General features: G+C 42.3%; 1 protein-coding gene across 4 annotated transcripts in view; it reads right to left on the bottom strand.

The window, feature by feature from the left end:
• The window catches only part of FMNL2 (formin like 2), a 309,881-nt gene that overhangs the window by 70,400 nt on the left and 213,537 nt on the right, over positions 1-25,944 (bottom strand). For all 4 annotated transcript variants that reach the window (XM_054723483.1, XM_054723486.1, XM_054723484.1 and 1 more), the window contains exons 5-6: positions 20,673-20,756; positions 17,574-17,726 (exon numbers count right to left, since the gene is read on the bottom strand). In XM_054723483.1, coding sequence (XP_054579458.1) covers positions 17,574-17,726; positions 20,673-20,756 — 237 coding nt within the window. The remainder of the gene's footprint in view (positions 1-17,573; positions 17,727-20,672; positions 20,757-25,944) is intronic.

Here is a 25,944-nt window from a genome sequence, read left to right as displayed (position 1 = left end):
TCAGCTCATTTAAATTTTATTTTCTATTAAAAAACCACCAAATGGAAGAAAGATGATTCTTTCACATGAGCCCACTAATGAGCCAAATACATTTTTGATAATACTTCAATAAGTCCCTTGCCTAATATACCTGAATATTTAAAATCTGTTTGTCCGTCATGCCAGTTATAAGACAAATGCTTTACTCAAGGATTTCCCACATTATTCACACTGGGAAATAGAATTTCAGCAATGGAAGTTGGCCTAATTCATTTTTGAGTGCAAACACGATATTAAGGAAACAAATTCAGATTTTGACGTGTGTAAGCCCAACTTCAACATCTAAAATATGGCTTTAAAATATGTCACTGTGCCATAACCCTGGCTGAAGCATGACTGCTAACACACTTGATGGAGTGTGCACAGAGATTGGTGCACCTTCAAAAAATAACCACACACCAGTCTGACCCAATATATGTGACCTTCTTCGTCTACATCTGAAATTCTTTCCCTTCCTCTACCATTCCTATTTTAACCTCGGTTTTGTGTTTACTGAAATCACTTGTTAGGTGTATAATAGGTGATTAGAGGGGTAACTCTCATTATTAATTAAAAGCAATTACTACCAATGTAAAAGTGTTTAAGGGTTTAGAGAGAAAGAAAAGGTGATGTCAAGGGAATCAATTTTCCTTTGCTAAATTTTATTCATATGCAGCAATGACTGCAGAAAATATATTGACCAAAGCAAACAACTCTTGAAGGAAGGTGGAACAGGCCAGTCTACACAGTCACACATTTCTGCATCACTTCAAAATAAAGCTTAATGACTCCAGCAAGTAGATCAAATTTACACCTTATGGTGTTTCCTAAGAGATGTAAAGTACCATAGCAAGTTCCTTACTTTTATTTACTAATCTGGTTCTTCAGCTATATTGTAGTAAGACTCTAAAAAGCCAAAATGTCACCCTACTCAGTTTGGCTCAGTGGATAGAGCATCAGCCTGCAGACTGAAAGGTCCCAGGTTTGCTATAGACAGAGTCAATAACAGAAGTGTTCAAGGGCACATACCTCAGTTGCAGGCTTAATCCCTGGCCCTGGTCAGGGCATATGCGGGAGGCAACCAATTGATGTCTCTCTCACATTGATGTTTCTCTCTCTCTGTCTATCCCCTCCCTTCCACTCTCTCTCAAGATCAATGGAAAAATATCTTCAGGTGAGGAGTAACAAAAAAATAAAAAGACCAATATCTTTGTCATTACTTGCATAAAACAGCAAAAATGGATTAATTAGAATAGTATTTTAGTTATTAAACTAGAGGCCTAGTGCACGAAATTCGTGCATGGGTAGGGTCCCTAGGCCTGGCCGGCGATCAGGGCCGATCTGCAGGGCAACCGGCAGGGTGATGGGGGGGGCCCACTTGCCAGCCCCACCCCCCACCACCGCTGCCAGTCGCCTCCCTCTGTGGGGCGACCAGCGGGGCGATTGGGGGGCACCTGCTGGCACCCACTTTGGCTGGCCTGGGGCCTGCGGGCTGGGGGCAGCTCCTGCGTTGAGTGTCTGCTCCCTTGGTGGTCAGTGCACATCATAGCGACCAGTCGTTCCGCAGGTCATTCCATGGTTCGATCAATTTGCATATTAGGCTTTTATTATACAGGATAGTAAACAAAAAAGGCTTCTCTTTGTTGTAGTAGGTGGCAAATTTAAACATGTTTAATACAAACTAGCACATGCATACTTATCAATATTTAAGGAGTTTAGAAAATATACAATATATAAGATGTCACTTAATAAAAACAATGTATTTCCTTTATTAGTGACAATCTGTTAAAAACAACAGCTAAGCTTTTTACTAAAGTGAATGGTATTTAATCTAAAACTATTTTTCTCCAATTTGTGTTCATACTAAAATAGAGTGGGTATTAAAGGCAACATTTGAACTTACGTTTAAAATCATGACATTACAATAAATACAAAAGCACCCCCACAACCAATAAGAACAAAAATCATAGCAATGAAATCCAAGGAGATCTGTGATTTCATTTACACCAACCTTTCCTGATACAGATGAAAAAAATGAAGCCCCAAGAAGTCAGCTCCTCATAGCAAATAGAAGGAAGAGATGAGATGAGACCAGACCAGATCCCACATCTCCTTACTGGGATTCATGGCAGCCACTTTCTGCAAGTTGCTTTCAGACTGACTCAATGACACAATCTGTCTGGTTAGCACGTGAAAAAGCTACCACCCACAGCCATACGTGCTGACAAGTTCCTTGCCAAATGTTCCCATCCTGTCATCTTGGCAGCATTTTTGGCTTTGGTCCTCCATGGGTATCATTCTCCCAGTGGTCACTTCACCACTACGATTAAGGCTTCCTTTACTGTACTGAGTATAGCAACATCTGAGCATCTTCAGAACACAGTGGCCAATCCACTTGCTAAGAAAAGTTTTCAAATCTTTATCCTCTATCACTAAACAGGAAAGTGAGAATTTTTTTTTTAATTAATAGGAAATTTTGGTCTTTACTATATTTTTGAAACACTCATTTGAAAAGAATCTTCTCCCATTAAATAAATGTACCTGATTAAAGTCACAGCTCTTTACCTCTGCAAATACAATATTTGCCAAGGACTTAGTTTAGGGTCACCTTAAACCTTCACGGCTAGAATGTACATTTATCTACTCTTCAACATTCACGTTTTGTTGAATTTGACAATCTATATAATAAGATATTTGGTTTATTTGCTTTATCATCTGAGTCACTTATTACACCTCTTTTTCTTTTTTGAGCAGGTTTTAAATTCAGCTGCAAAGGGATACTATCCAAAAATCCCATTCCCATGAAGCTGGTTTTCATGAAGTCCACCAAGTTGACTCCAAAATACCAACCACAACCAGTTGCATTAGGACTAACAATTGACGCAGCCCCTTCACCACAACAAAGACAGCTGGACACGGTGAGAAGAACTGGCCTCTGGGGCTCTCTACCAGCATAAAACATCCAACAAATCTCTTGTTGAAGCTCCAGGGTTTGTTTTACTGAGCATTTACTGTTTATGTGAGAGTCTAAGTGCTAAGGGAAAATGAAGGATAAAGATGTTGCTTTGGTCCTCAATGCCTTACCATCTAGGTTAGAAGCAACAGATGATTAGTATAGAAAGCCCTTGTATTACGATGTGCTTTGTCCACACTCCAGCCCCTGCCTACCCTGTCTGTCACATACACATTATAAATATGTAAAATAAACTCAATAACGATACACACCCCTGTAAAACACAACCTGTTGGAGTGAAGGCAGTCACACCTTCTCAAAGGAGAACCTTTTTTTGCAAAGCATCACACTTAAAACCCCCATACAGTCATCCTTTTCTGAATCAAGCCAGACTTAACTGAGTTAATATAGACTTACGCTTGGTAACTGTCTTTAGGCATATGAAAGTTGTTTTCAAATGGGGCTCTCATTCAAGAAATAAATATAAAAGGAATGAGATGAGTATCATGGAAGTGACATGACAATGAACATAACTGAATGTGAAATATTACCAATGGCGATTCAAAGCATACCTGTCTTATGATTCCTTGAATGGCGAAATTACAAGATACTTCTGTCTATATTTGAAATGCTCGAATATCATGTAAGAAAAAATATCCTGTAAGTAAATTATATCTAGAAAATTTGTACTTTAGAAAATTAATTCTAAGGCTAAAAGCAAGACACCCATGAAAAACACACAAAGCATACCTGTCTTATGGTTCTTTGAATGGCGAAATTACAAGATACTTCTGTCTATATTTAAAATGCTCGAATATTATGTAAGGAAAAATATCCTGTAAGTAAATTATATCTAGAAAATTTGTACTTTAGAAAATTAATTCTAAGGCTAAAAGCAAGACACCCATGAAAAACACACATGGTGTCAAAACAAGCCAGAGGTAAATCATTTGGGCAAAAAATGAAAAAGGATCCCAAGTCAATTTTATAGAAAATATCCCTTTATTAACTTTTGGTCATGAATATGTTTGTATATTTTCAGAAAACAACTCCGAGACCATGTGGATTCTGGCAATAGAGAGGAATCGACAGGACTACTCCAGCCATGAAGACAGAAGAGAAGCAGTCCAGAGATGGAAGATGCTGATGTGGCCTTGCCATACTAGCAGTTAGCAGCTGTGCATCACTGCAGGTTGCCCAGGACCAAACCAGAGAGGGTTGGACCTGCATTACCACCATTTGTCCACCATCCAGAACTGAAATATCATTACTGACATGTACACATAAGGAACTGTTTGACATTGAAATTGGATCTCAAAAGAACTGTTGGCCCAGAAAGAAACTCACTATAGACTGATTCATTTGCCTTTCAGCATAACCATTATTGCTTGTCTCATTTTCGGTTCTTATAAGTATATTTCTAGTAGCACATGATCTCACTTATCTAGGGGAAATGATAAACAACATAGACTGATGAACAAGAACAGACCCAGAAACAAGGAGGCATGGATCAGACTGTCGGGCCTCAGAGGGAGGGTAGGGGAGGGTGGGGATAAAGGGGAGAGATCAACCAAAGGACTTGTGTGCATGCATATGAGCCTAACCAGTGGTTAAGGACAACAGTGGGGTGGGAGCATGCGTGGGGAGGGGTGTGGGATGGGAATGGGGGGATGAGGACAAATATGTGATACCTTAATCAATAAAGAAATTTAAACAAAAAAAATAAATAAATAAAAATAAAATAAAATGCTCTACAATAGATGTGAATTACTTTCCAAATAAAGAAAAAGAACACTGCATAAAAAACAAACTATTGTGGATGGTATAGGTTTAGATCCCCCTAAGACAGAGGGCTGGCTGGGGAATCCTATCTAATGAAGAGGGAATATGCTAATTGACCCTCATGCTGTCGCAAAGATGGTGGCACCCACAGCCAATAAGGAGAGACTATGCTAATTGACTGCCCCGCCCTCAAAGATAGTGGCACCCACAGCCAATAAGGAGGGACTATGCTAATTGACTTCCCTGCCCTCAAAGATGGCAACGCCCACAGCCAATAAGGAGGGAATATGCTAATTGATTACCCCGCCCTCAAAGATGGTGGTGCCCACAGCCAATAAGGAGGGATTATGCTAATTGACTGTCACACCCTCAAAGATGGTGGTGCCCACAGCCACAAAATAGCAGCACCCAGCCCCCTTAGCCCCCCAGCTGCCCAGGGCCGGCCCGAGGTGCAGGCAAGCCTTGGCTGGCGGCTGCCCAGCTGCCCAGCTGCCCAGGACCGCCGGATGCTCAGGTAACCAGGGCTGGCCGAGGTTTGCGCTGCCGGCAGTGGCAGCAACAGAGGTGTGATGGGGCGTCACCTTCCCCTGATCGTTGGGTCGCCTCCTGCCCCTGAGGGCTCCTGGACCTTGAGAGGGGGCAGGCCAGGCTGAGGGACCCCCCCTCCACTGCATGAATTTTCATGCACTGGGCCTCTAGTGTCACCATAATGCTTTTCCCATTTCAATCACCCTGTGGGATGTTTCCTAGAAGGCCTCTGAGGTAGAGAGCTGCTCCTGATCTACCCTCATAAAGCACAGGTTAGGGTTTCTGTGATGAGGCCCAATCCCACCACAACACATGGAACAAAAGAAACAAGTATCACCATCAGAAAAACGAGGCCTTAAAAAGCCGATTCCCTGGTGCTGCGAATGTCCACCTGGAGGTCAAAAAGCCAGAAGACAATGATGAACAGTTTCTATAGAAAAAGGATGAGGGTAACTGTAGGGCCGAAAAATTCTACCAGGCGTATGCGTCACACTGATTCCCTTAGGGAGCACTGGGAAATCACAGCAATAATCAGCCACCAATTAAAAATTCAAACAGCTCAAAAGAAACTAGTCATAACTGCCAAACACTGTATGTACACGGTGCTGTTGCATAATCATATTAACACAAGTAGATATAATTCAACATACTATCTTTGAGAAGTTATGTAAGGCCGCCTGCATCCGGTTCTACAACACAACCCTTAGGGCTAAGCTCTCTTCACCTTTCACAAGCACTAATCTATTTGAATACACTTTCCACAAAGACTTGAGCTTTACAGGAATTAAGCTGGTAAGGGTAAACTAATACCCTTGTTCCAATCACGTGATCTGTTTGACAATTACATAAAGTAAAAGCAGTTCCTATAGTATTTCCTTCCTGAAGCTACTATGAAACTACAGATAGAGACTATTTGAACCGAGCCAGACTGAGACTGTCCTCCAGTTCACAGGGGTCTATTAAAAATGCCGGGCAGCACCAGTGCCTGCACGGTCCCCTACGGACAACTGAGGCCGATGAGCTTTAGTCCTGTGCCCAGTAGTACGTCTTGAGTGTTCCCAGACTCTGTCAACAGCTCATGGTGTGCGTTACTTTAACTGACCCTGGAAATTGGCTTCTTCACTAGTTCTCAGGACTCATGGTACATCCCAGCTTAACCTATAGGACAAGGAGGAAGAAGGGGCTTGGAAAGAGCTTCAGCTCCATTCACCCCCCTCCACTGGCCGCCAGGCCAACGGTCTGCACTGTGATTACAGAGCTACTGGCTTTCAAGGCTACCGTGGAACTGAAGAGGGAGGGAGGGGAATAGTTTAAGTTAAAACACCACAGAAATATCTGTCGTTTCTTACGTTCACTTGTTTTCCCCAAATCGATGCTTCCCAGATTGCAGAAAAACTTTTATTTCCAGAGTACTAAAAGAAGTTAGTTCTGGCATACTTGGACAGCTTTCTTACTGCTTTTATGGATGAGAGCACGTACAGAGGTCCTTATTCCGCCGTTTTCACTGACATCCCATAAGAGACATTTAGAGATAATCTCCTGCCCAGTGTATCCGTTCTGAACCGTAACAATTCCTTCAAGCTGATGGGAACAGGTCGAACGAGATCCTGAAACAACTCGGTCTCTCTGGTGTGTCAGGACAGGCCCCCTGAGATGTGGGGATCAGAGAAAACTCCCTGGATTCCCCAGGGAAAAACAGGGGAATGAAATATTTATGGAGTGGCTGTGACCCAGGCCTGGACCACAGGGGCAGGCTAGCTAAATCCTGAGACACCCTCTTCCCCCAGACGGGCAAGCAGAGCTTTGGGCTCTGAAGCCTGGACTTAACAGAGAGGTTTCCCAGAGGCAGACAGTAGCCCTGGGTCTAACTTTTGGAGCTCCTGCCTTAGGTAGGAAAAATAACGAGGAGGAGTTACTCAGGGCTGTTTTTTGAGGTCAAGCATTTTGAGAAAATTCCATTTTTTAAGAGGCCATTTTCACAGAAACCTTATAGGAAACGGATACCACCACATTTCTCAGGCGCTCTTCTCCATCAGCTCTTGAGAATTGCCTATTATCTTGTCAAGCACTGGGCTAAAACGAAATGCTACCCCGGCATTCAGAGATGAGACACTGTCTGGGAAGGGCTGCCAACTGGAACTCAGAAAGTTCCGTGAACATGGAAGGAAACACATTACAAAACTGACCTGAGATCAAAACCAAAGAGTCATGACTCTAACCACTCGTATTCATTTTATGCACCGGTAGTTATACATACGTGAAATAAATGAAGAAAGTATAAATTAATGCTAGTATGAGTAAAAACCATTTTTAAAAAGCAGTATTTACAAATATCTGTTAGATAACGTACAGAAAACATTTCCTATTTGGGGCAATGGCTGCCAACTGCCAACTGAGCCTCCTGGTTCGTGTGCTGCAAAGAATCTGCTGAGGAGCAGGCAGTGAGCAGCTCAGCCTGCACAGCGCTGGCAGCAGGTGCTACAAGGCAAGAAGGTAGTTCTGTTCTGAAAGCCCTTCAGAATGACTGATGGATGAGCGCCAATCATCAATAAGCCGGCTTATTCTAATAAATGACAAGGCAAATAAAACCTAAATTTTTGATTCCTAAAAGTACATACACATAAAAGGGCAAGGCCAACAAAGGGAAGGCAGGGAAGTAGCTCCCTTGCATTTGCTTGACTACAGATTAGACATGTAGGAATTTCTCTTGCCAAGTATATGTTAGTAGCCTGCACTATGTCTGATGCTCCTTAGAGTTCTGGTTACAGTCCTGTTTGGCTGTCCTTCCACCACTCTTCATTGTCAGGGAACTACAGCAATTCTGTTTGGGAATGTAACAGACAAGTGGGACTACATAAAACTAAAAAGCTTCTGCACTGTTAAGGGGAAGAATTAGAATGAAAAGGTAAGCTACGGAATGAGAGAAAATATTGGCCAAATACCTGATATGGGCTTAATATCCAAAATACGTAAGGAACTCCTAAAACTCAAAAGCAAGAAATCAAGTAACCCCATTAAAACATGGGCAAAGGACTGGGATAGAATTTTTCCAAAGACACACAAATGGCAAATATATATAAAAAGATGCTCATCACTAATGATCAGGAAAATTCAAATCAAAATCACGAGATAACACCTCATCCCAGTATAGATACTTGCAAAAAAAAAAAAAAAGATTAGTGCTGCTGATAAGATTGTGGAAAAATGGGAACTCTTGTGCACTATTGCTAGGAATAAAAATTGGTACAGCCACTATGGAAAACAACATATGAAAGTTCCTAAAAAAAATTACAAATAGAAACTGCTATGATCTGACCCACTTCTGAGTATTTATCCAAAAAAATAAAACTAGGACCTCAAAGACATATCTGCACTCCTGTGTTTATTGCAGCATTATTCACGATAGCCAAGATGTAGAGAACCTACCTAAATGTCCATCGACGCATGAACAAATAAAGAAAATGTGGTGAGTACACACAATGGAATATTATTCAGCCTCGAGAAAGAATGAGAAAGGAAATCCTGCAATATGCAGCAACATGGATGAACTTGAGGGCAATGGCGAAATGGCCCAATTAGAGAAGGCCAAATGCCGTATAATTCTTTTTACATGAGGGATGTAAAATAGTCAAACTCACAGGAGCAGAGAGTAGAATGGTGGTTGCCGGGGCGGGGGGAGGAGAAGAGGGTATAAAGTTTCATTATTCCAGGTGAAGAGGCTCTAGAGATCTGCTCTAAAACGTGTGCCTATAGTTAACAATACTGTATGGTACATTTGAAAATTTGTTTAAAAAGTACATCGCATGTTAAGTGTTCTTACCATATTAAAAAGCAAAAGCAATACATTAAGAAACCAATGATGATAAATTTAAGAAGGAATAAGTAATGCATCTATGATAATTCTGGGGGTACAAGAAAAAGACTACTACTCATGAGCAAACACTGGATTTTGTTCAGAGATATGGAAGCTGCTGTTCACCCAACGATTCCTTGAAATAAGTCTGATCACACATATGTTGTCTTAACATATGCTCATATCTAGATATGTTCTTTCTTTTCTTTTCTTTTTTTTTCCCTTCAGAAGTTTATTTAGAAAGTCACAGAGGTAGAAGTGAGCTGTGGAAGAAGTGAGCCAGCTGGGCTGTGTGGGCTCAGGAAACAAGTTACAGAGGCAAAAGAAGGGCCCTCGAGGCTTTGGAGAACAAAAGGCAAAGAAATCATGCCTGGGGGAAGAAGGGAAAAAGGTGCAGGTGAGCTGGAGAGAGAGCATACTGGACATTTTCTTGGATGTGTGTTATGTACGTGTCTGCCTCTCCCTCTAATCCTGTATTAGCCACAGAGAATATATTACTGCAGAACCCTGAATGAACATTTCCTGAGCTGACCTAACCAGGCTTTCCAAGAGTCTGGGGGGAAAAAAGGGGTATTTCAAAAATCTCCTGTGAAGCTTCCATTGCCAACATTTGTGAGATTTGTCATTTCTCCAGGAAAAAGAAAAGTTATATATATTTTCTCTTACAAAACGTACTTTCAAACAATCTAACTATTCAGATATCAAACTAATATCTACCTATAAATAAAGAATAATAATGAGGACTACCTTGGAAGCTAATAAGGGTTCGACCCAACTGGAATGCACTGCCAACTGGCTCTGTCACATCATTTGGCACAACTGTACTAGCGCTTTACGGTTCCAGTCTGGGTTAACGGCACTCTACCAAGATTTGGCATTTTAGGTTTCATCTTTCTTACCCTTCAGACACAGCGTCACTTGGGTATACTTTTTCTATCACTTAAACGTAAAATTTATGATACTGAAGGGAACAAATGAGTCGAGCACTTTTCTATTGCCAAAAGAAACAGAGCTTAAGGAGGTGAATCCGGATAGTTCAAGTGGGAATAAAGGGAGAGAGGGAGACAGAGACCGAGAGAAAAGTACACAAAACTCCTAACGAACCTTTTTTAAAGTCACTGCAATTTTCTGTTCATCTCCATTCCCCTTTATAGGACCAAATGGCATCTAGAACAGAAGCCGTAAATCAAAAGGTCTCCGTACATGCTTTTTGAATAGAGTGAGTGAACAGTCTTCCATCATATGAATGAGAGCCATTGCTGGTCTTAATTTTCTGGTTTTTCATTATATTCCCTTTGTCAAAGGCATGTGCTACGAGTGGCTAATTAATCAGGAAGCATCCCTATGTGAAGTATGCAATGAAGCCATCTATCTCCTGTGACCTTTAGATAGAAATATTTGTTTATCCCAAATTATCTCCTCTTCTCATAAACCTTCAGTAAATCATTACCATTTAACTAAAATGACAGTTTAGTAGCTTGGCTTTCAAAATATTACATAAACTGGCTCTAAACTACTTCCAGCCAGACTCATCTATTGTTTCCTAAACAAACCATGCAGTCTTACCGCTGAACCGCTGCTCATACCACCTCCCTCCTCCTCCCCTTTCCTAGTCACACCTCCAAGTCTTACTCACTGTTACTTTATATCCAGACCACACCCTAATCTCCCATAGGTCCTGCTGCTCACACTGGCCTCTCAAGTTTCCTATCATTAGTTTTGGTTATATTCATATGACGCTTGCTGTTTGCATGTGCATAAACACACACAAACATATCTACACTCCTTTCTCAGTTAAATCATAAAGACACTATGACAAAGTGGAAAGAAGAAGTCGGAAGACTTTGATTATAAATCCTGGCTCTGCCACTTACTAGTTATGGATAATTTCCTGAGCGTCAGCTTCCTCAGCTGTAAATGGGGCTAATAATCCTTGACTACCTCCCGAAGATTTTATGAAGATACAGTAACGTAAGGATGAACAAGTCCTTTATCAGTCATGAATCATATACAAATATATTATTTAATGTATCTTTCTGTATCCTCAGCACTTGGCAGAGTATTCTACGCATATTAAGTATGTAATAAATCTTGCTGATGAAAGTACCAGACCACAGCTATAGAAATCTGCTGAGTCATCTTCAGTGTTTCCCTCAACCTATATAGTTAACATTTACTGACGACTCACTGTTGTGCCAGGTTCTTTACTGGAATTGCTAATTTAATCTCACAACATGTGAGGCAGATCCTGGACCCTATCATCTCACTGATCTGAGAATCTGTGAGATAGATCCCCAACAATGCATTGGTTCGGTGACTTGTTTTTCCATTTCCGTATAGCCTTTCTCAGTTAGTTTTTTCTGCTGGATCAAAGATATAATAAAGTGGCCCTGGCTGATGTGGGCCAGTGGTTAGAGCGTCAGTCAGCACAACAAAGGGTCTCAGGTTCTATTTTCAGCCAAGGGCACATATACTATACCTGGGTTGCAGGTTCAATCCTCGACCCCAGTCAGGGCAGGTGCGGGAGGGAGCCAATTGATGTGTCTCACATTGATGTTTCTCTCTCTCTTCTCCCTCCCCACCCAATTTCTCCCTCCCTCCCTTCTACTTTCTCTAAAAATCAATGGAAAAAATATCCTCAGATGAGGATTAACAATAACAGAACACACACACACACACACACACACACACACACACACACGATAGAAAAAAGGGAAGTTAAACTCATAGCAGGAAATGTTGGACAAATCTGTCGGGTATGGTGCACCCATAAGCTATATATAATTAAAACTGTCACCATTTTCACTAGCAGGGCCATTAAAATAAACCCCAAGCTGAAAACGTGGAAGGTCCATTCTTAACCTAAGTATACCTTTCTCTTTTTACAATTTCAAATAAAGAAATACAAAAATCAGATACACAACAACCCAACACTTTCAGTTGTTTTTGCTTACAATGTGCCAATAAGTAAAATGGAAAGTTTGTAATTGCATATTATTTTTGTAAAGTCTGAAAAATTTAGAAAGTCTTTATTTTATAGATGGTTATTTCATTTTCTGCAACCTCAGATTTTCATCAGGTTAAAGAGTGTCTTCAACATTTCTCCTCCCTCAGAAATAAAACTTGCGTGTTTCCTATAATGACTGTCTCCTCATTTTTCTTTTTTCTTCCTCACCTGTAAATGGGGCTAATAATCCTTGATTACCTCCCAAAGACTTTTAAACAGTATTTTCTTTAATGAAAATCTTGATCAACAGCTTATCTATGAGAATAATTTTAGATATGTTTTTCTTTGCAGTTTCTTCTCCTTTAAGTTGGCATCTATCGAAATAGATGGGATTCTTCTATTCTCGGAAGGAGCTAAAGCCCCTCTTGCAGGGGACAACAGACACCTTGATATGAAAACAATGTATTTACTGGGAGGGAAAACCATCCTATAAACCAGCAGGAAGGATAATGGACTATGGAGGTTGGGGTCTGGCCACCTTACTCCCAGTCCTGCCTCGTTTACTTACTGTTTAATCCCACACAAATTGCTTTAACCACTAGAAGACTCAGTTTCCTCCTGGGGAAAGTAACAGTAGCTATCACACAGAGCATTGTGAACAGTAAATCACAGAAGGCTCTTAGAACAGTGCCTGGCACACAGTGGACACTCAATAAAACTGTAACAAAGCTATCTATATCTTCATGTCCATTTTAAATATTTTAAAAAATTACTCCCCTATGCTCAGCAGGCCTGGCTCAGTGGTTGAACATCGACCTATGAACCAGGAGGTCACGGTTCGATTTTTGGTCAGGGCATATGCTCAGGTTGCGGGCTCCATCCCTAGTGGGGGGCATGCAGGAGGTAGCCGGTCAATGGTTCTCTCTCATCATTGATATTTCTATCTCTCTTTCCCTCTCTCTTCCTCTCTGAAACCAATAACAATATATTTTAAAAAAATTACTCCCCTAAAAAATGTTGCCAGGAATGAGATTACTGCATTAAAATGTATAAACCAGCACATAAATTTGAACTCTATCTCTTCATATGAATCCACTCTGTATATAGGCAGTACGAGTCAGACAATGACTATTCATTAAATGCCATTCCATGGAGTTAATAATCTCAGGAAAACAGTAAAATTTGTTCTAGGGAATCTTAGGAAAAAATATTAATAGGAGTTCATATCTTAAAGGAAATGCAGATCTTGTTCTCCTCACCACAGTGGGGAAGGTCAGTCTGGGTGACCTCCAAGGTCTTTCCAGCTTTGCATGTCTATGACCCAACCACTCATTCCTCAGATAGCCCTCCATCCCCACCACAAAGCCTCTGTCCCGGAAGGGGCAGGTTCTTCCCTCTTTCCCAAACGTGCCCGATCTTTGATGTAAGAATTCTGCTCACCTCATCCTCTTTCACTTTACCTCCCCCTGGAAGAGCCTTTCCTCACCCTGAGCAGCAGCTCTGGCCATCACCCAAAGTTTAAATCTGACCCCTTCCTCCAGGCTCTTAGTTTCCCACCTCCTGCATCTGAATTAATGCACTCTTTGTTTCCAAAAATCTAGTGCGCACATACGTACATATATAAGTCATTTAATTTAGCTGGATCTGTGGTCACATTAACAGAAATCTATTGTAACTGAAGGCATACCAGGCTCTGATTTTAAAAAACAACACAATCCAGGTTTCTACTGCATCAATATCAACATTTTTACTACTGACCAAGCTGACATACAGAATCGAATAGTTGATAAAGGTGAAGGTCATGTCATAAAAAGTTTAATAATCCACTTAAAATAGTTAAAAAATAAAGTCTGAATACAGAGAGAATGTGCATCAACATTAGAGTGTTTTTCCTTTTCTTTAACCAAGCCCCATTTATAAAGTGTTTTAAATTTCTTAAAATTTCATTTCTTCTTCCAAGTTTAACCTTTTTTTAACCAATCTACATTATTATCTGGAGATTGGGATAAGGGAACTGAATTCTGCTTTGGATATAGAAGACATATTCTAGTCAAACAAAGCCAGAATAAATCATCTCTACAGAAAATGAATTAATATCCTTTCTTTTTTTAAAAAACCACCTGTAATATTAAAAAAAAAAAAGTAACATACTTTACTAGTAAAGGTTTAAATTCTTAAAATGAGAATTCATAATATGATAACAGAGCGTATCCAAGTGGAAAAGGCAGTGGGCACATCCAGTACTGGGTGAGGGCGCTAAGCCATGAGGTTATCATATTATAACATGGAGAGCAGTTGCAATACCCTGCCACCATGCACTACCAGCTCTCTTGGGTGTCATTTTCACCCGCGACTTACGAGATTTTCCGGTTTGAAGCCTCATCATCAGTGTGTAAACTGAAGCTGCTCCAGAGGCAACAGGGAGAGAAGCAGCTCTGGTGGCATTTGAACTGAAGATACTCAGGCAGAGAAACCAATCTGGTGGTGGTGTACGAGATGAATGGAACCGGAAGAAGAGGAGACAGTAGGAACAGAAAGGAGAAAGCGGAGGAGGAGAAGACAATCAGAAATGTGATGGCAGAATGAAAAAAGAAGGGCAACTAAAAGAAAGCCAAAAGGTGAAGGCAATGTGGGGATCAGAGAGAGAAAGGGGAGAGAGGAAGGAGGAGGAAGAGAAAAAAAATGTAAACAATCTTTGGGTATATGAAAAGCAACATGTACCATATGCCTGTACATCTGATTGCTGTTTTTATAAATCACAGATGCTAGCAAGTGACCAAATACAGAATTAGAATCTAGGCACAGATCCATGAACCTCAAGAGCTGGAATATCATTGATACGCACTGTTTAAAAACAAAAATCAAAGCTTCAGGTCAACAAGTTTCATGAAAGTTACTGCCATAGTGATTCTCTTGATTGACTAGAACCTGGGGAGGAAATTCCATTGTTCTGTTCCTGAGTCTGACACTGTTCAAACACAAACAGAAGAAGGTGATGCTGGTTTCTTAGTTGGTCATCTTCAAGCACACCTGCCAACCGGAAATGCCACATACTTCCCGAGTTCCTCAGAAAAGCATTTCCATCATGTCCATCTCTCTATATTTTTGGTCTATTTTTCCAATTTAAAGTGAATTCTAGCAGGATCTACCTGGATCCAACCATGAAGTAAATCAGAAATTGATGTCCCTGTACCATGCCTTCCAGGGGCCAGGATTACAACTCTCCTTGGACCTGGGATGTTTCCCACATTTTCCTGACTCTCCCACTCTACCAGAAACAACATGAGCTCCTCAGTCTTTAATCATTCAAAAACAGGCATAATGAATTATTAATCAAGAAATGAATCCTTGTTAGGGTAGAGCTAGCCAATAAATGATCCTTTCTAGGTAAGAAATGATGGAAAAGCAAATTAACATCTAGTTTGTCCATTAGATCTCTTACATATAGTTATAACTATACTAATGGTAAGAATTTCCATTCAAGTACCAAGGTGATTAGGAAATTCTTTAGGCACAACTGGCCTTTCTTCAGCTTCCAAATTGGCCCACATGTGTCCCTGTCTACATGTAAAGTTGATGCAGACTAGCAGGTTATAGAGCCCTTGGACTAATGCAAATACCTCGAGATGAATTAAGACACTGCTCTTCATTATTATTGAGTCACTAGAGGCCCGGTGCATGAAATTCATGCACTGGGGGGGGGGGTGTCTCCTCAGCCCAGCCTGCACCCTCTCCAATCTGGGACTCCTTGAGGGATGTTCAACTGCTGGTTTAGGCCTGATCCCTAAACTGGCATTCGGACATCCCCCTCACAATCCGGGACTGCTGACTCCTAACCACTTGCCTGCCTGCCTGCCTGATAGCCCCCTAACCACTCCCCTGCTGGCCTGACACCTAACCTCTCCCCTGCCGGCATGATTGACACCTAACTGCTCCCCTGCCAGCCCAATCACCCCCAACTGCCCTCCCCTGCAGGCCTGGTCTCCCCCAACTACCCTCCCCTGCAGGCCTGGTCACCCCCAACTGCCCTCCCCTGCTGGCCATCTTGTGACAACATGGGGGCAGCCATCTTGTGGTGGCCATCTTGTGACAATGTGGGGGTGGTCATCTTGCGATGATGTGGGGGCGACCATCTTGTGATGACCTGAGGGCAGCCATCTTTGTGGTGGCCATCTTGTGACAACGTGGGGGTGGCCATCTTGTGACAACATGGGGCGGCCATTTTGTGACACAAGGGCATGAGAGTCAATTTGCATATTACCTCTGTATTATATAGGACTCTAAACCCATTAATATTTTTGGCATTTCCAAACCAAAAAAAATCTGAAAGGTTGATTGGAGGCATCATATTCAAACATCAAATCCTTCAACAGAACTGAATTTCATTAGAGGTTAACTTCCCAAGACCAAAAACCCAAGTCGAAGGGACTAGAAGTAATTAAAAGGCTACCAGACATGGAAAGCCTAAAAGTCCCACATTCGTTGGCTGCACCCGGACACGTGACTTAACTGCAATGACCTGGTACCCACGGTGACCTTAAACACTGACAGGAACAAAGTCCACCTGCCAGGTCAAGCCTGAAATAAGTGAGATAAACTCTTCAAGATACAAAGCGTAAGCAACGTTTGGGAATGTGGGGCTTCCTAATAAAAATTTGTATTAAACTTCTGGAACATAAAAACCTTTCTGAATATGTATGTCTCCGTCTTGGCAGGCAGTTTTGACTTACACACCCATGGACAGTAACTCTAAGTACAGTGCTTGGCAAATTATAGAAGCTCAAAAATATTTTCCAGTGCATGAATGACTGTTCATTCACGATGAGTGGATGAACAACTCAGTGATACTATGCCCATTAGTGATACAGGTGGTCGGCACCCACCCTCCCTTAACATGGTGGTATTTCAGCCAGGAGAGACTGGAGAAGGAATCCTTAGAAGGAAACAGAAGATTGACAGGTGACCAAAGAAACATGCTTAAAGGCATCTCATCAATAAAAATGATCACTACATTCCATGCCTGTGACTAAGAAGACATCTCACAGAACACTCACCTGAGCTACCACTGGAGGAGGGGAGGGGGGGCAGCAGGGTACAAACATCAACAAGGTGTTCTAGAAATCCTCACATCTCAATGCGCTGCCTCTACCCAGAAAACAGAGCCTCAGTCACGATGCCAGCATCTCCCTGGTTCCAGAAAAGCATGTGCCTGTGCAGAACCCTCTGCTGTTGTGCCCTACGGCAGCAGGACTTACTCTCTGTGCTGAATGAAGGGATGGTGTTTCCTGAAAGCTACCTCACGCTACAGAGCATGGCCCCAGTGATGACCCCAGGAACTCGCGAAGAAACTTGCATTCTGAAATGACTGGAAATGGAAGTGCCACGTGGCAAGATATAGCAATCCATGGCCCAGGGTCATCGCAGACGCGAGGGGCCCTGCTGTCCCTGTGGATTCTACCACCTGTGCCTCCCTCCTGGTTCAAGAAACTCACCGCAGTGCAGAATGTCTTCCGGAGCGGGACACACTGCTGCCCACGGGGGAGGGCAGGTTGCTGCCTCTGTGCAGGTCCTCGATGGACCTACTCCAGGGCTTTGATTTGTCCACCGAGCTCTCCACGGTGCTTTCCACGCTGTCAAAGTCAAAACTGAAACAAAAGAGAAATGCCACGAGAGACTTAGAGAGTCACATTTACACAAACACATGGATGTGCATAACTTATTCCTTTTATATGCCTGCACCTTAATCTGGGTAGTCTTTGCAAACAAACTAACAAAAACTAAAAGGGGAATACAAAAGAACGTCCATGGACTCGGTGGTAGCTTCGAAAATACAGAATGACAAATACTGGGCCAGGCAAAGTAGCTGAACAGCAGCAAAAACTAAATAGTGATGTATCTGCATTTTACTATAAAGTTTGCTAGCTTACCAATTGCCAACACTGCTCAGATGGGAGGTGGGGGAGGGTGGAATCGTACAGATGTCTTCATTTTGCTTTAACACGTCAATATGTTGGGCTTATACTAATTTATTCCTACCCATCAATTTTCACTGCGCGTTTTCTCCTAGTGTGTTGGCAAGTGTGCTTTTCCAACCATATGTGATACATTACTCGCAAACTTATGAATTTGCTTTGATTTTGGAATAGCTTCCCAATGTGGTGCTCTTTAAAGTAGGGCTGTTGTTTCTCTGACATTTTTGAGGTTATTACTCATGTTAACCATGTTAGAATAAATGGCAAGTTAAGTCACTCGGTCTTGTATAATTTTAGGGGCAGCATTTTTAAACAGACAGACCTTTGAGTTCTATGTATTTTCCCCTCCCAAAGTCAGAAGCTCTGCTTTCCCCAAAAAAGTATTTTATCAATCGTTTCTACCCAAAGTTCCACCAAGCAACACCTGATCAGATAGAGAAGAAACAGAAGGCAACTATAATTAATATCATCTGGAAGATCTTGGAGGCTATCACAGAAGAAACAGCACCAATACAATATTGGAAATAATGAGTATGACTTTTTATGAAAAAGTATGACTTTTATAAAAAGTATGATGGCCAAAATAAAATATTTGGTTAGAACAGTCATCTGTAAACCAGGTGATGTTCTCCATCTAATAAGTATTAATCCAGATGTCACAGGCTGGTATATATAATGGCATTGAATTGGTCTGACAATTCTGTCATGCCTTAGGATTCAGGAAACACTGCTGAACAGAAAAGAGGTGGAAGCTGAGAAATCCAATAGATCCCTGAGTACTAAAAATAGAAGTCTATAATTGAGATAGGAGAAGGTAAGCCGAGGGGACATTCCACGGTCGCTCAAGTCCGCCCCACTCTCGCCGAGTCTCTCTGCAGCCCCCACGTCATTCAGCTGTCCAGCTCTCATGTTCCTTTCGGCTGGTCCCCACTCTCACACAGCAGCAAAAGGCACCACCACGGTGAAAGCCTGTGCTTTAGGGGTGGAGCCTGAGCCCGTTCTTTCACATTCCGTGGGCTAGGAAGTTGTCACATGCCAAGGAATAGCAAGGAATTTTCCAGCCCATTAGTTTCAAGAAAGAACATAAAGTATGTGTCTCTATATAATTTGTCATCTAATTAATGCAAAAGAAAACCAAAACTAATCACTAATCAGCACAAATGTGAAGCCAAAGCAAAAAAAAAAAAAAAAAGATTGGGAAGCAAAAGCTCTGAGTTCTGATCTTTTGTTGGGTTTGATCTTCTGCCACAGACGAGAAGAATTCCCTCATGGTGGCACGGCCTTTTCCCGTGGGTTTTATGTAGGGGTACATTTGGAAAAGCTGGTTCCAAAGCTCTATTGTGATGTAGAAAAAAGGTAAATTACAGCAAACATATAGCACAAAGCATACCATTCTTTCCATTATTCCTGATGTTTCTTAGCCCTTCCTTAATTCCATACATAATCTTCCAGATTATTGGTTTGTCATATGATATGAAGAGCAAAAGGAGATTAGCAGTTTTGATATAGTGGAGATAAGAAACAACCTTTGGAAGCGTATGCTATAAAAACTAAGATTATATTTCAGAGGACACTTTCTCAGGAAGATAAGAACCTGTGTTTTGGTTTTTTGTACTCTATTCCATATATAAAAGTTATCAAAGCTGAAACTCATCAAGCCAGTTTCAGTTAATTCTTTAGTTTCTGCATCTATAAGGTAGGAATAATTATAGCTTTCTCCTCACAAATTCTCAAGGAAGTGATAAGGATAATAAGATAAAATAGCATCTGGTTAGGTCTTAAGACTTTATTGGAGTGAGGCAATATAAAAAAAACAAGTGATTGCTTTTAAAATAATTGAGGGGGGGAAATAACACCTGAGCCATCATGTCTTCCAGTAAATTAAAAATACAATACTATTTCTCAAGATGTGTGAGAGCATATCTGTGGACACAGAAATATTTTTTGATTAAAGGAGGAAATGTGGAGAATAGAATATCTCATTCAAATGTACTTCTCATTCCTGTTGTAAATCTTTCCAGAAGTGAAGCGAATAGGAAAAGTTCATGAACGAACGAACAAAAACTAGGTTAAATAAGTTACTTTTTTTCTTCTTTGCTCCAACTTTGTCCCCTTCACCTTTATGAAAGGCAAGTCCATACAAATACATAAAAGTAAAAAGGGCAAGCCTCTTGTTCACCGCTCCCAGCCTGCTATTCATTTCTACATTTACTAGCACATGCTAATACACACATATATGTAATTTATTAAAACAAAAAGGGAGTCACTCTCCTGTACCCTGCTTTACTCACTCAACAATATATCATACACCTCTCTCAGTGAGTGCTGGAGTATTCTACCTTATGGATATATGTGACTTGAGCACTAAACAAAGTAGTTCTTTTTAAAATAAGGACTCTTGAAGGGTAATTTTTACTCCGCTGTTTTACTTCTGCCGTAAAAGCATTCCTAATAACAATTATGGGATTTGCTTTGAGCTGTTTGAATAGAAACAAGCCTCCTTAGACCACAGCACATCTGCTTCTGGTTTCCCCGGCAGCGCAGGGTGTAACGGTACCACTGAGCTGCATCTTCTGTGACCACATAAAATGCAAAAGAAACAAGCCAAGTTTTACTTACGTGACCGCATACTGCGCAAACGACAGATACTCCACCAGGACATCGAGGCCTTTGTTTTCTTCATTCAAAAACTCTCTGACCCATCTGTTGGGGGGAAAAATTATGGGGGAGATTCGTCACATGCTCTGCCACGAAAGGCCACGGTGAAACTTTTGTTTTTCCACCACAAACATTCATCGCCTGAAAGGAAAGCGGTAACTAAGGAAGCCTAGACTCTACCACACCAGGTAGGAGCTTTCAGGTAGAGCAACCAAGAAAACCGCCACATTTCAATGTGCAAGAATAGGGGGCCGGAGGCATCTGTGGGCCTTCTTTGAATTTCACTGCTCAAGAGACTTAAGATAACCCCTAAGAAACTTTCTAAAAAAAGGCCCTTGCTAAATGCACTTTTTCCACCATAACTGATCCCCAGCCCGCTTGCTACAGGAGCCAAGACTGCACGGGGAGGGAGGCAGACGGGGGACATGACGACATAACCACTGAAATCCAGGCGCGAGTCCAAATCCACATTCGACTCTTTCCTTGGCACACGAAGCTGCAGAAAACGCTCCACCAGCCAATGAGAGGCCCGTGTTTATGGGCTTCTGGAAATTCGATAGGGATGATTTGCTTAACTTTTTCCACGAATGTTAAAACCTTTCAAGAAGTTGCAGACACCGCATACCATCATCAGAGTTGAGACGTGACCAATACCATGTTTTCCAAAAATTCTTTTGAAAACAGAGATCACCTTGCATCTGAGTGGTGGGTTTGAATGCAGTTCCCTGGCTTTCTTTTACAAGTTTTTATTCCTTTTTCATAATCATTCCAAGAGATGAAGTCGGCTGGTCGAACAGAACTCTTAGGTACTGGAGATAAAACAGCTGTTACCCCACCTTACAGGGTTCCCCAGGGCGTCCATCATCAGAAAACATGGGATACCCCATGAAGCCTTCACTGGAGTGGAAACTCGAACAAATAATATCGGCTACTATCACAGAAGTGAAACAAGGTACATCGGCCAAGGGCATTCCAAAATGGTTGCCTCTTCCATGCACACCCGCCCACGAGGCCTAGCAGGCGTGGGCCCGAGAGCTACCACGGGAGCTGGTGAACCGTTGGTCAATCTTGCCATGTGTCCTTAAGGACGAGCAACCCCTTGAGGTCACTGTCTTAAAAGGAGAAAAAAAAAAAATCTGGAACTCAGGATGCCTGCTTTCTATTTTTGTTTTTTGGAGGGTATTTTCTTTGTTTTTGTTTTAGCCTCACAGTTCATTCTTCCTTTTAAAAAAAAAAAAGTTTTTAAAATTGATTTGAGAGGAAGGGAGAGGGACAGAGAGATAGAGAAACATCAATGATGAGAGAGAATCACTGATCGGCTGCCTCCTGTACGGCCCCTACTGGGGATCAAGCCCACAACCCGGCCTGTGCCCTGACTGTGACCTCCTGGTTCATAGGTTGATGCTCAACCACTGAGCCATGCTGGCTGGGCCATTCTTCCTTTTAGCCCCGCCCTCTCCAGGATGGAATCTCCTGTCTGTAGGTGGTTCCAGGAGGCCGCAAGGTGGGGAAAAAAGACGCTGGCCTCAGATTTTCCCCCAACAGCCTCGGGCAGACTATCACAAAATGTATGCATTTAACATAGCCACACGCAAGCAAGTTACATTTAATCTTCAAAAGACCTGGCGTGGCAACCCTGGCAAGGAAACACACCACCCCTGGGCCCCACAAAGTGGCTCTGTTATGGCAGCTTACCCAAACTAACAGGGCCGGTTGCTGGTCAGGGCCGAAGTTTCATTCCAAAACCACTGCACACACAACCTCACAGCATCTGCTACTAGATACTTATTTTCATTTGATTTATTTTAATTGGGCCCTACACAACTAGGCCTCAGGAGAGAGTGGATTTTTTAAGCACTGATCATTAGAAGCTTGGAAATAATAACAGATTTTTTTTCTTTTTACAACTGGTAGGAGACTAAAGAAAGGCCAAAAGTCACTATGAAAATCAGATGACTAGCTACAAACCCCCTGGCTTCTCTCAGGCCTCTCCGACGGTCTGACCTATGGGCACTGACCACACCATCTGAACGGGCCCCCGGGGTGGGTCACAGCAGGGAGCCCCAGAGCTGGGCATGGGGGTCATCTTTATACAGGAAATGTCACCAACGGGTCCAGGTGTTCCAGGGCAGTCTCGGCTCTCCATATCCTCAGTGGCCACGGGGAATACTCTAATGTAGGAGTTGAGAAAAACAGCCACATAGGTCCTTCTGGTTGATTTTCCAGACACAGCCTCTAAAAAAGAGCTGGTCCAGGACACTCGGAGCATCTGTCACTGCCTCAACCACTGTCACAGCCATCTCACTGGAAACTTCAGCTGCACAGTTAGACAGACGTGAGCAGAGCAAGGGCGATGGGGCAGGTACAGAAGGCCATCCAGGCAGGAAGCCTAGCATCGGACAAAGCTGGGAAAACAAGGACCTTGTCCCCAGACCCCCTGATCTTTCATATCGCTGGTCATGCAGCTCGGACCCTCCAGGACAATGAGGTTCTGACCCACATCAAATACATCTAGGCCTCAGTTGTGCTTCAGCTCCAGGCCCAGAAAAGCAGGGAAACAGACAAGTGAGGCCAGGGCTGACAACAGGACCAGCTGAGTTGATTAATGACCAACCAATCAGTGGAGACCATGAACTGAAAGGGCACACCTGGAAGGCTGATGAATATTCTATTGGGATCCTCCCCTGCGCCCTCCAGATAAATACCCTCAAGACAAGAACCCCCTGCCTCTCTCTCAAAGGAGCAGCCTCCTTCCTTCCCCACCCCCACCCCCAGCAGTGTTTTCCTGGCCTCTCCCTTTCTCCTAAGCTCCAAGGGCCCTTCTTTCCCCTGTGTAGCTTGTTTCCTGAGCCCATTTCTTCAATGGCTCACTTCTTCTGCCTCTGTGACTTTAAATAAACTTTCCCTTATCGTTTGAAGAAAAAAAATGGAAAAAACGTTCAGCCACAAACTGGATAGGAGGCAAATGACTCAGAGATAATGAATTTAAAAAAAGGAAGGAAGAGAGAGAGGAAGAAAGGGAAGGAGGTAGGAAATAGCCAAGCACAGCCAGAGCTTCAATTCTCTTGACTCAAAATGCTAATATGCATCTAGTCTGATGTAAGGATAGACTATTAATTAGCTTCCCTCCAATCCAAGGTTCTTATCAATACCTCCACTCCCACTTGATGACTTTGAGCAAAAGTGCCTTAAAAACAACTTTCAAATTGAAAGGCAGGAGCCAGCTGCTCAGTTCCTAAAAAGCCAGCCAGAGGGTACCATGTCCTGCCTCAGAGATTTCACCTCATGCGGACAACCTCTTTCTAAGCTGCAAGATCTTCCCTGGGTCTTTGGTCTGGCCCAGGCATGCCCAGGTGATTTAGGAAATAAAATAAAAGTATATCATGGTTGATTATCTTACCCCATTAGTCAAATGATATCAGGTCAGTAAACTCATTTCAGCAAAAAAAGGCTATAAACAGCCTTCACTTTCCCCCTGTTCTCTCAGTCCCTGTCCCTTCCACATTGGGGATATTCTGAACAGAAGAAAACACAGGTGAGAGTGAAGTTCTGTGGAAATGAAAGAAGATGGAAAGAAAAGAGGTAAGCATGAAAAAAGGGCAACTTTCAAAGCAGTATCTTGAATCTAAAGACAGAAAAAAAAAATGGATGCCCCATTCTGCAGATTTATGTATATACTAGTAATCATGCAATGAAATAACATAAATGCCGAGTTCCTGTAGTCAATTTCCACTTTCACCTCTGTGCATGCTACACACATTTTGTTTTATTTATTACCAATAGGCAAACAGTTTCAAATTGGGTAATGATAGGTTTTGGAAAGCAGAATTATTTCTGACTCTGATAGCATGCATCATGTACTAAGCACCTCACAGATTCACTGTAATTACCACATGCTGTAAAAGTGAATTAGGCAAATTTCCAATCAGCTGCTCAGGAGCCAGAAGAGACATGGACAAGAAAAATAGCTCCAGAAAAAAAACCTTCTTCAAGGACGAGATCTAAGTGCAGGTGCCAGGAGCTACTGTTTTATTGTCGACAGGTCAAAGCTTCGTTTCCGAGTTGCTGTTTTCTCTCTGCGCACCCCCCCCCCAATCTTAAACCTCATTATTCTCAGCTAGAGACACAAGATAAAGGGACAAAGCATGAATTCCCTTTGCCAGTCTCCAGCCTGCGGGCCACATAAAGCCCATGAAATCATTTGGTCTGGCCCTGGCAAGGCATTAGGGGTGAGTTAATTAAATGTCTGACCAAATATAGCAGGCTAATTCTTAAGTGGATAACTTTGTATAGCTTGCATATGATGTTATAAATATCCAAATGGCCCTTGGCAGAAAAAAGGTTCCCCACAGGCATGGTGAACTGCAGTGGCTAAAAAATCATGGGGGGGGGGGGGGGGGGAGAGAAGATAAGCATCACCCAGATTCAGATTCATCATTAGCTACCAAATCTAGGAGACAGTGGCACAAACTGGTTCTCAAAGTATAGCCCGCACACCACTAGGGGTCCCTGAGACCCTCCCAGGGGTTTGTGGAGTTACAAGTATTTTCAAACAAATACTAAGAAAGTAGTTATTTCATTGTGCTGACATTTGTACTGATGGCACTAAAGAAATGTGGGTGGCCCGGCCGACATGGGTCACTGGTTGAGCATCAAACTATGAACCTGGAGGTCACAGTTCAATTTCCGGTCAGGGCACGTGCCCGGGTTGCGGGCTCGATCCCTAGTGTGGGGCATGTAGGAGGCAGCCAATCAATTATTCTCTCTCACCACTGATGTTTCTATCTCTCCTCCCTCTCTCCTCTCTGAAATCAATAATCACAGGTTTGTATAAAGTACAGCATAGCGACTACAGTCAGTAATATTCTAATAGCTATGTATGGTGCCAGGGCAGGTTTTCTTCATATACATCAGCCAATAAAATCAATAAAAACTACATTTTAAAAAAAGAAAGAAGTGTGGATAAAACTGCTGCCACTAAAGAATACACCAGTTTATTTTATTCTTCATCCCATGCCGTTGGGAGGACAAAAGTTAGCTTCACTTAAAACTGCCCGTAGGGAGGCAATAACAATTCCTGATGGCATTAAAGATTCCTCCTTCTATACATCTTGAATTTTCTGTGTGGCAAAATGGGAAGCTCGCATAAGGCACTTCTGCTGCCTACCCCAGTGCCGCTATTGTCTTGAGGGAAAGCGCTCGGGCAAGTATTTGAGTTGCAAACCCAACCACC

Source organism: Eptesicus fuscus, chromosome 11 (genome assembly GCF_027574615.1).
Source record: "Eptesicus fuscus isolate TK198812 chromosome 11, DD_ASM_mEF_20220401, whole genome shotgun sequence".
Classification (NCBI taxonomy): Eukaryota; Metazoa; Chordata; class Mammalia; order Chiroptera; family Vespertilionidae; genus Eptesicus; species Eptesicus fuscus.
The sequence above is the reverse complement of the archived record's forward strand: the minus strand, read 5'-3'. Positions and strand labels throughout refer to the sequence as shown.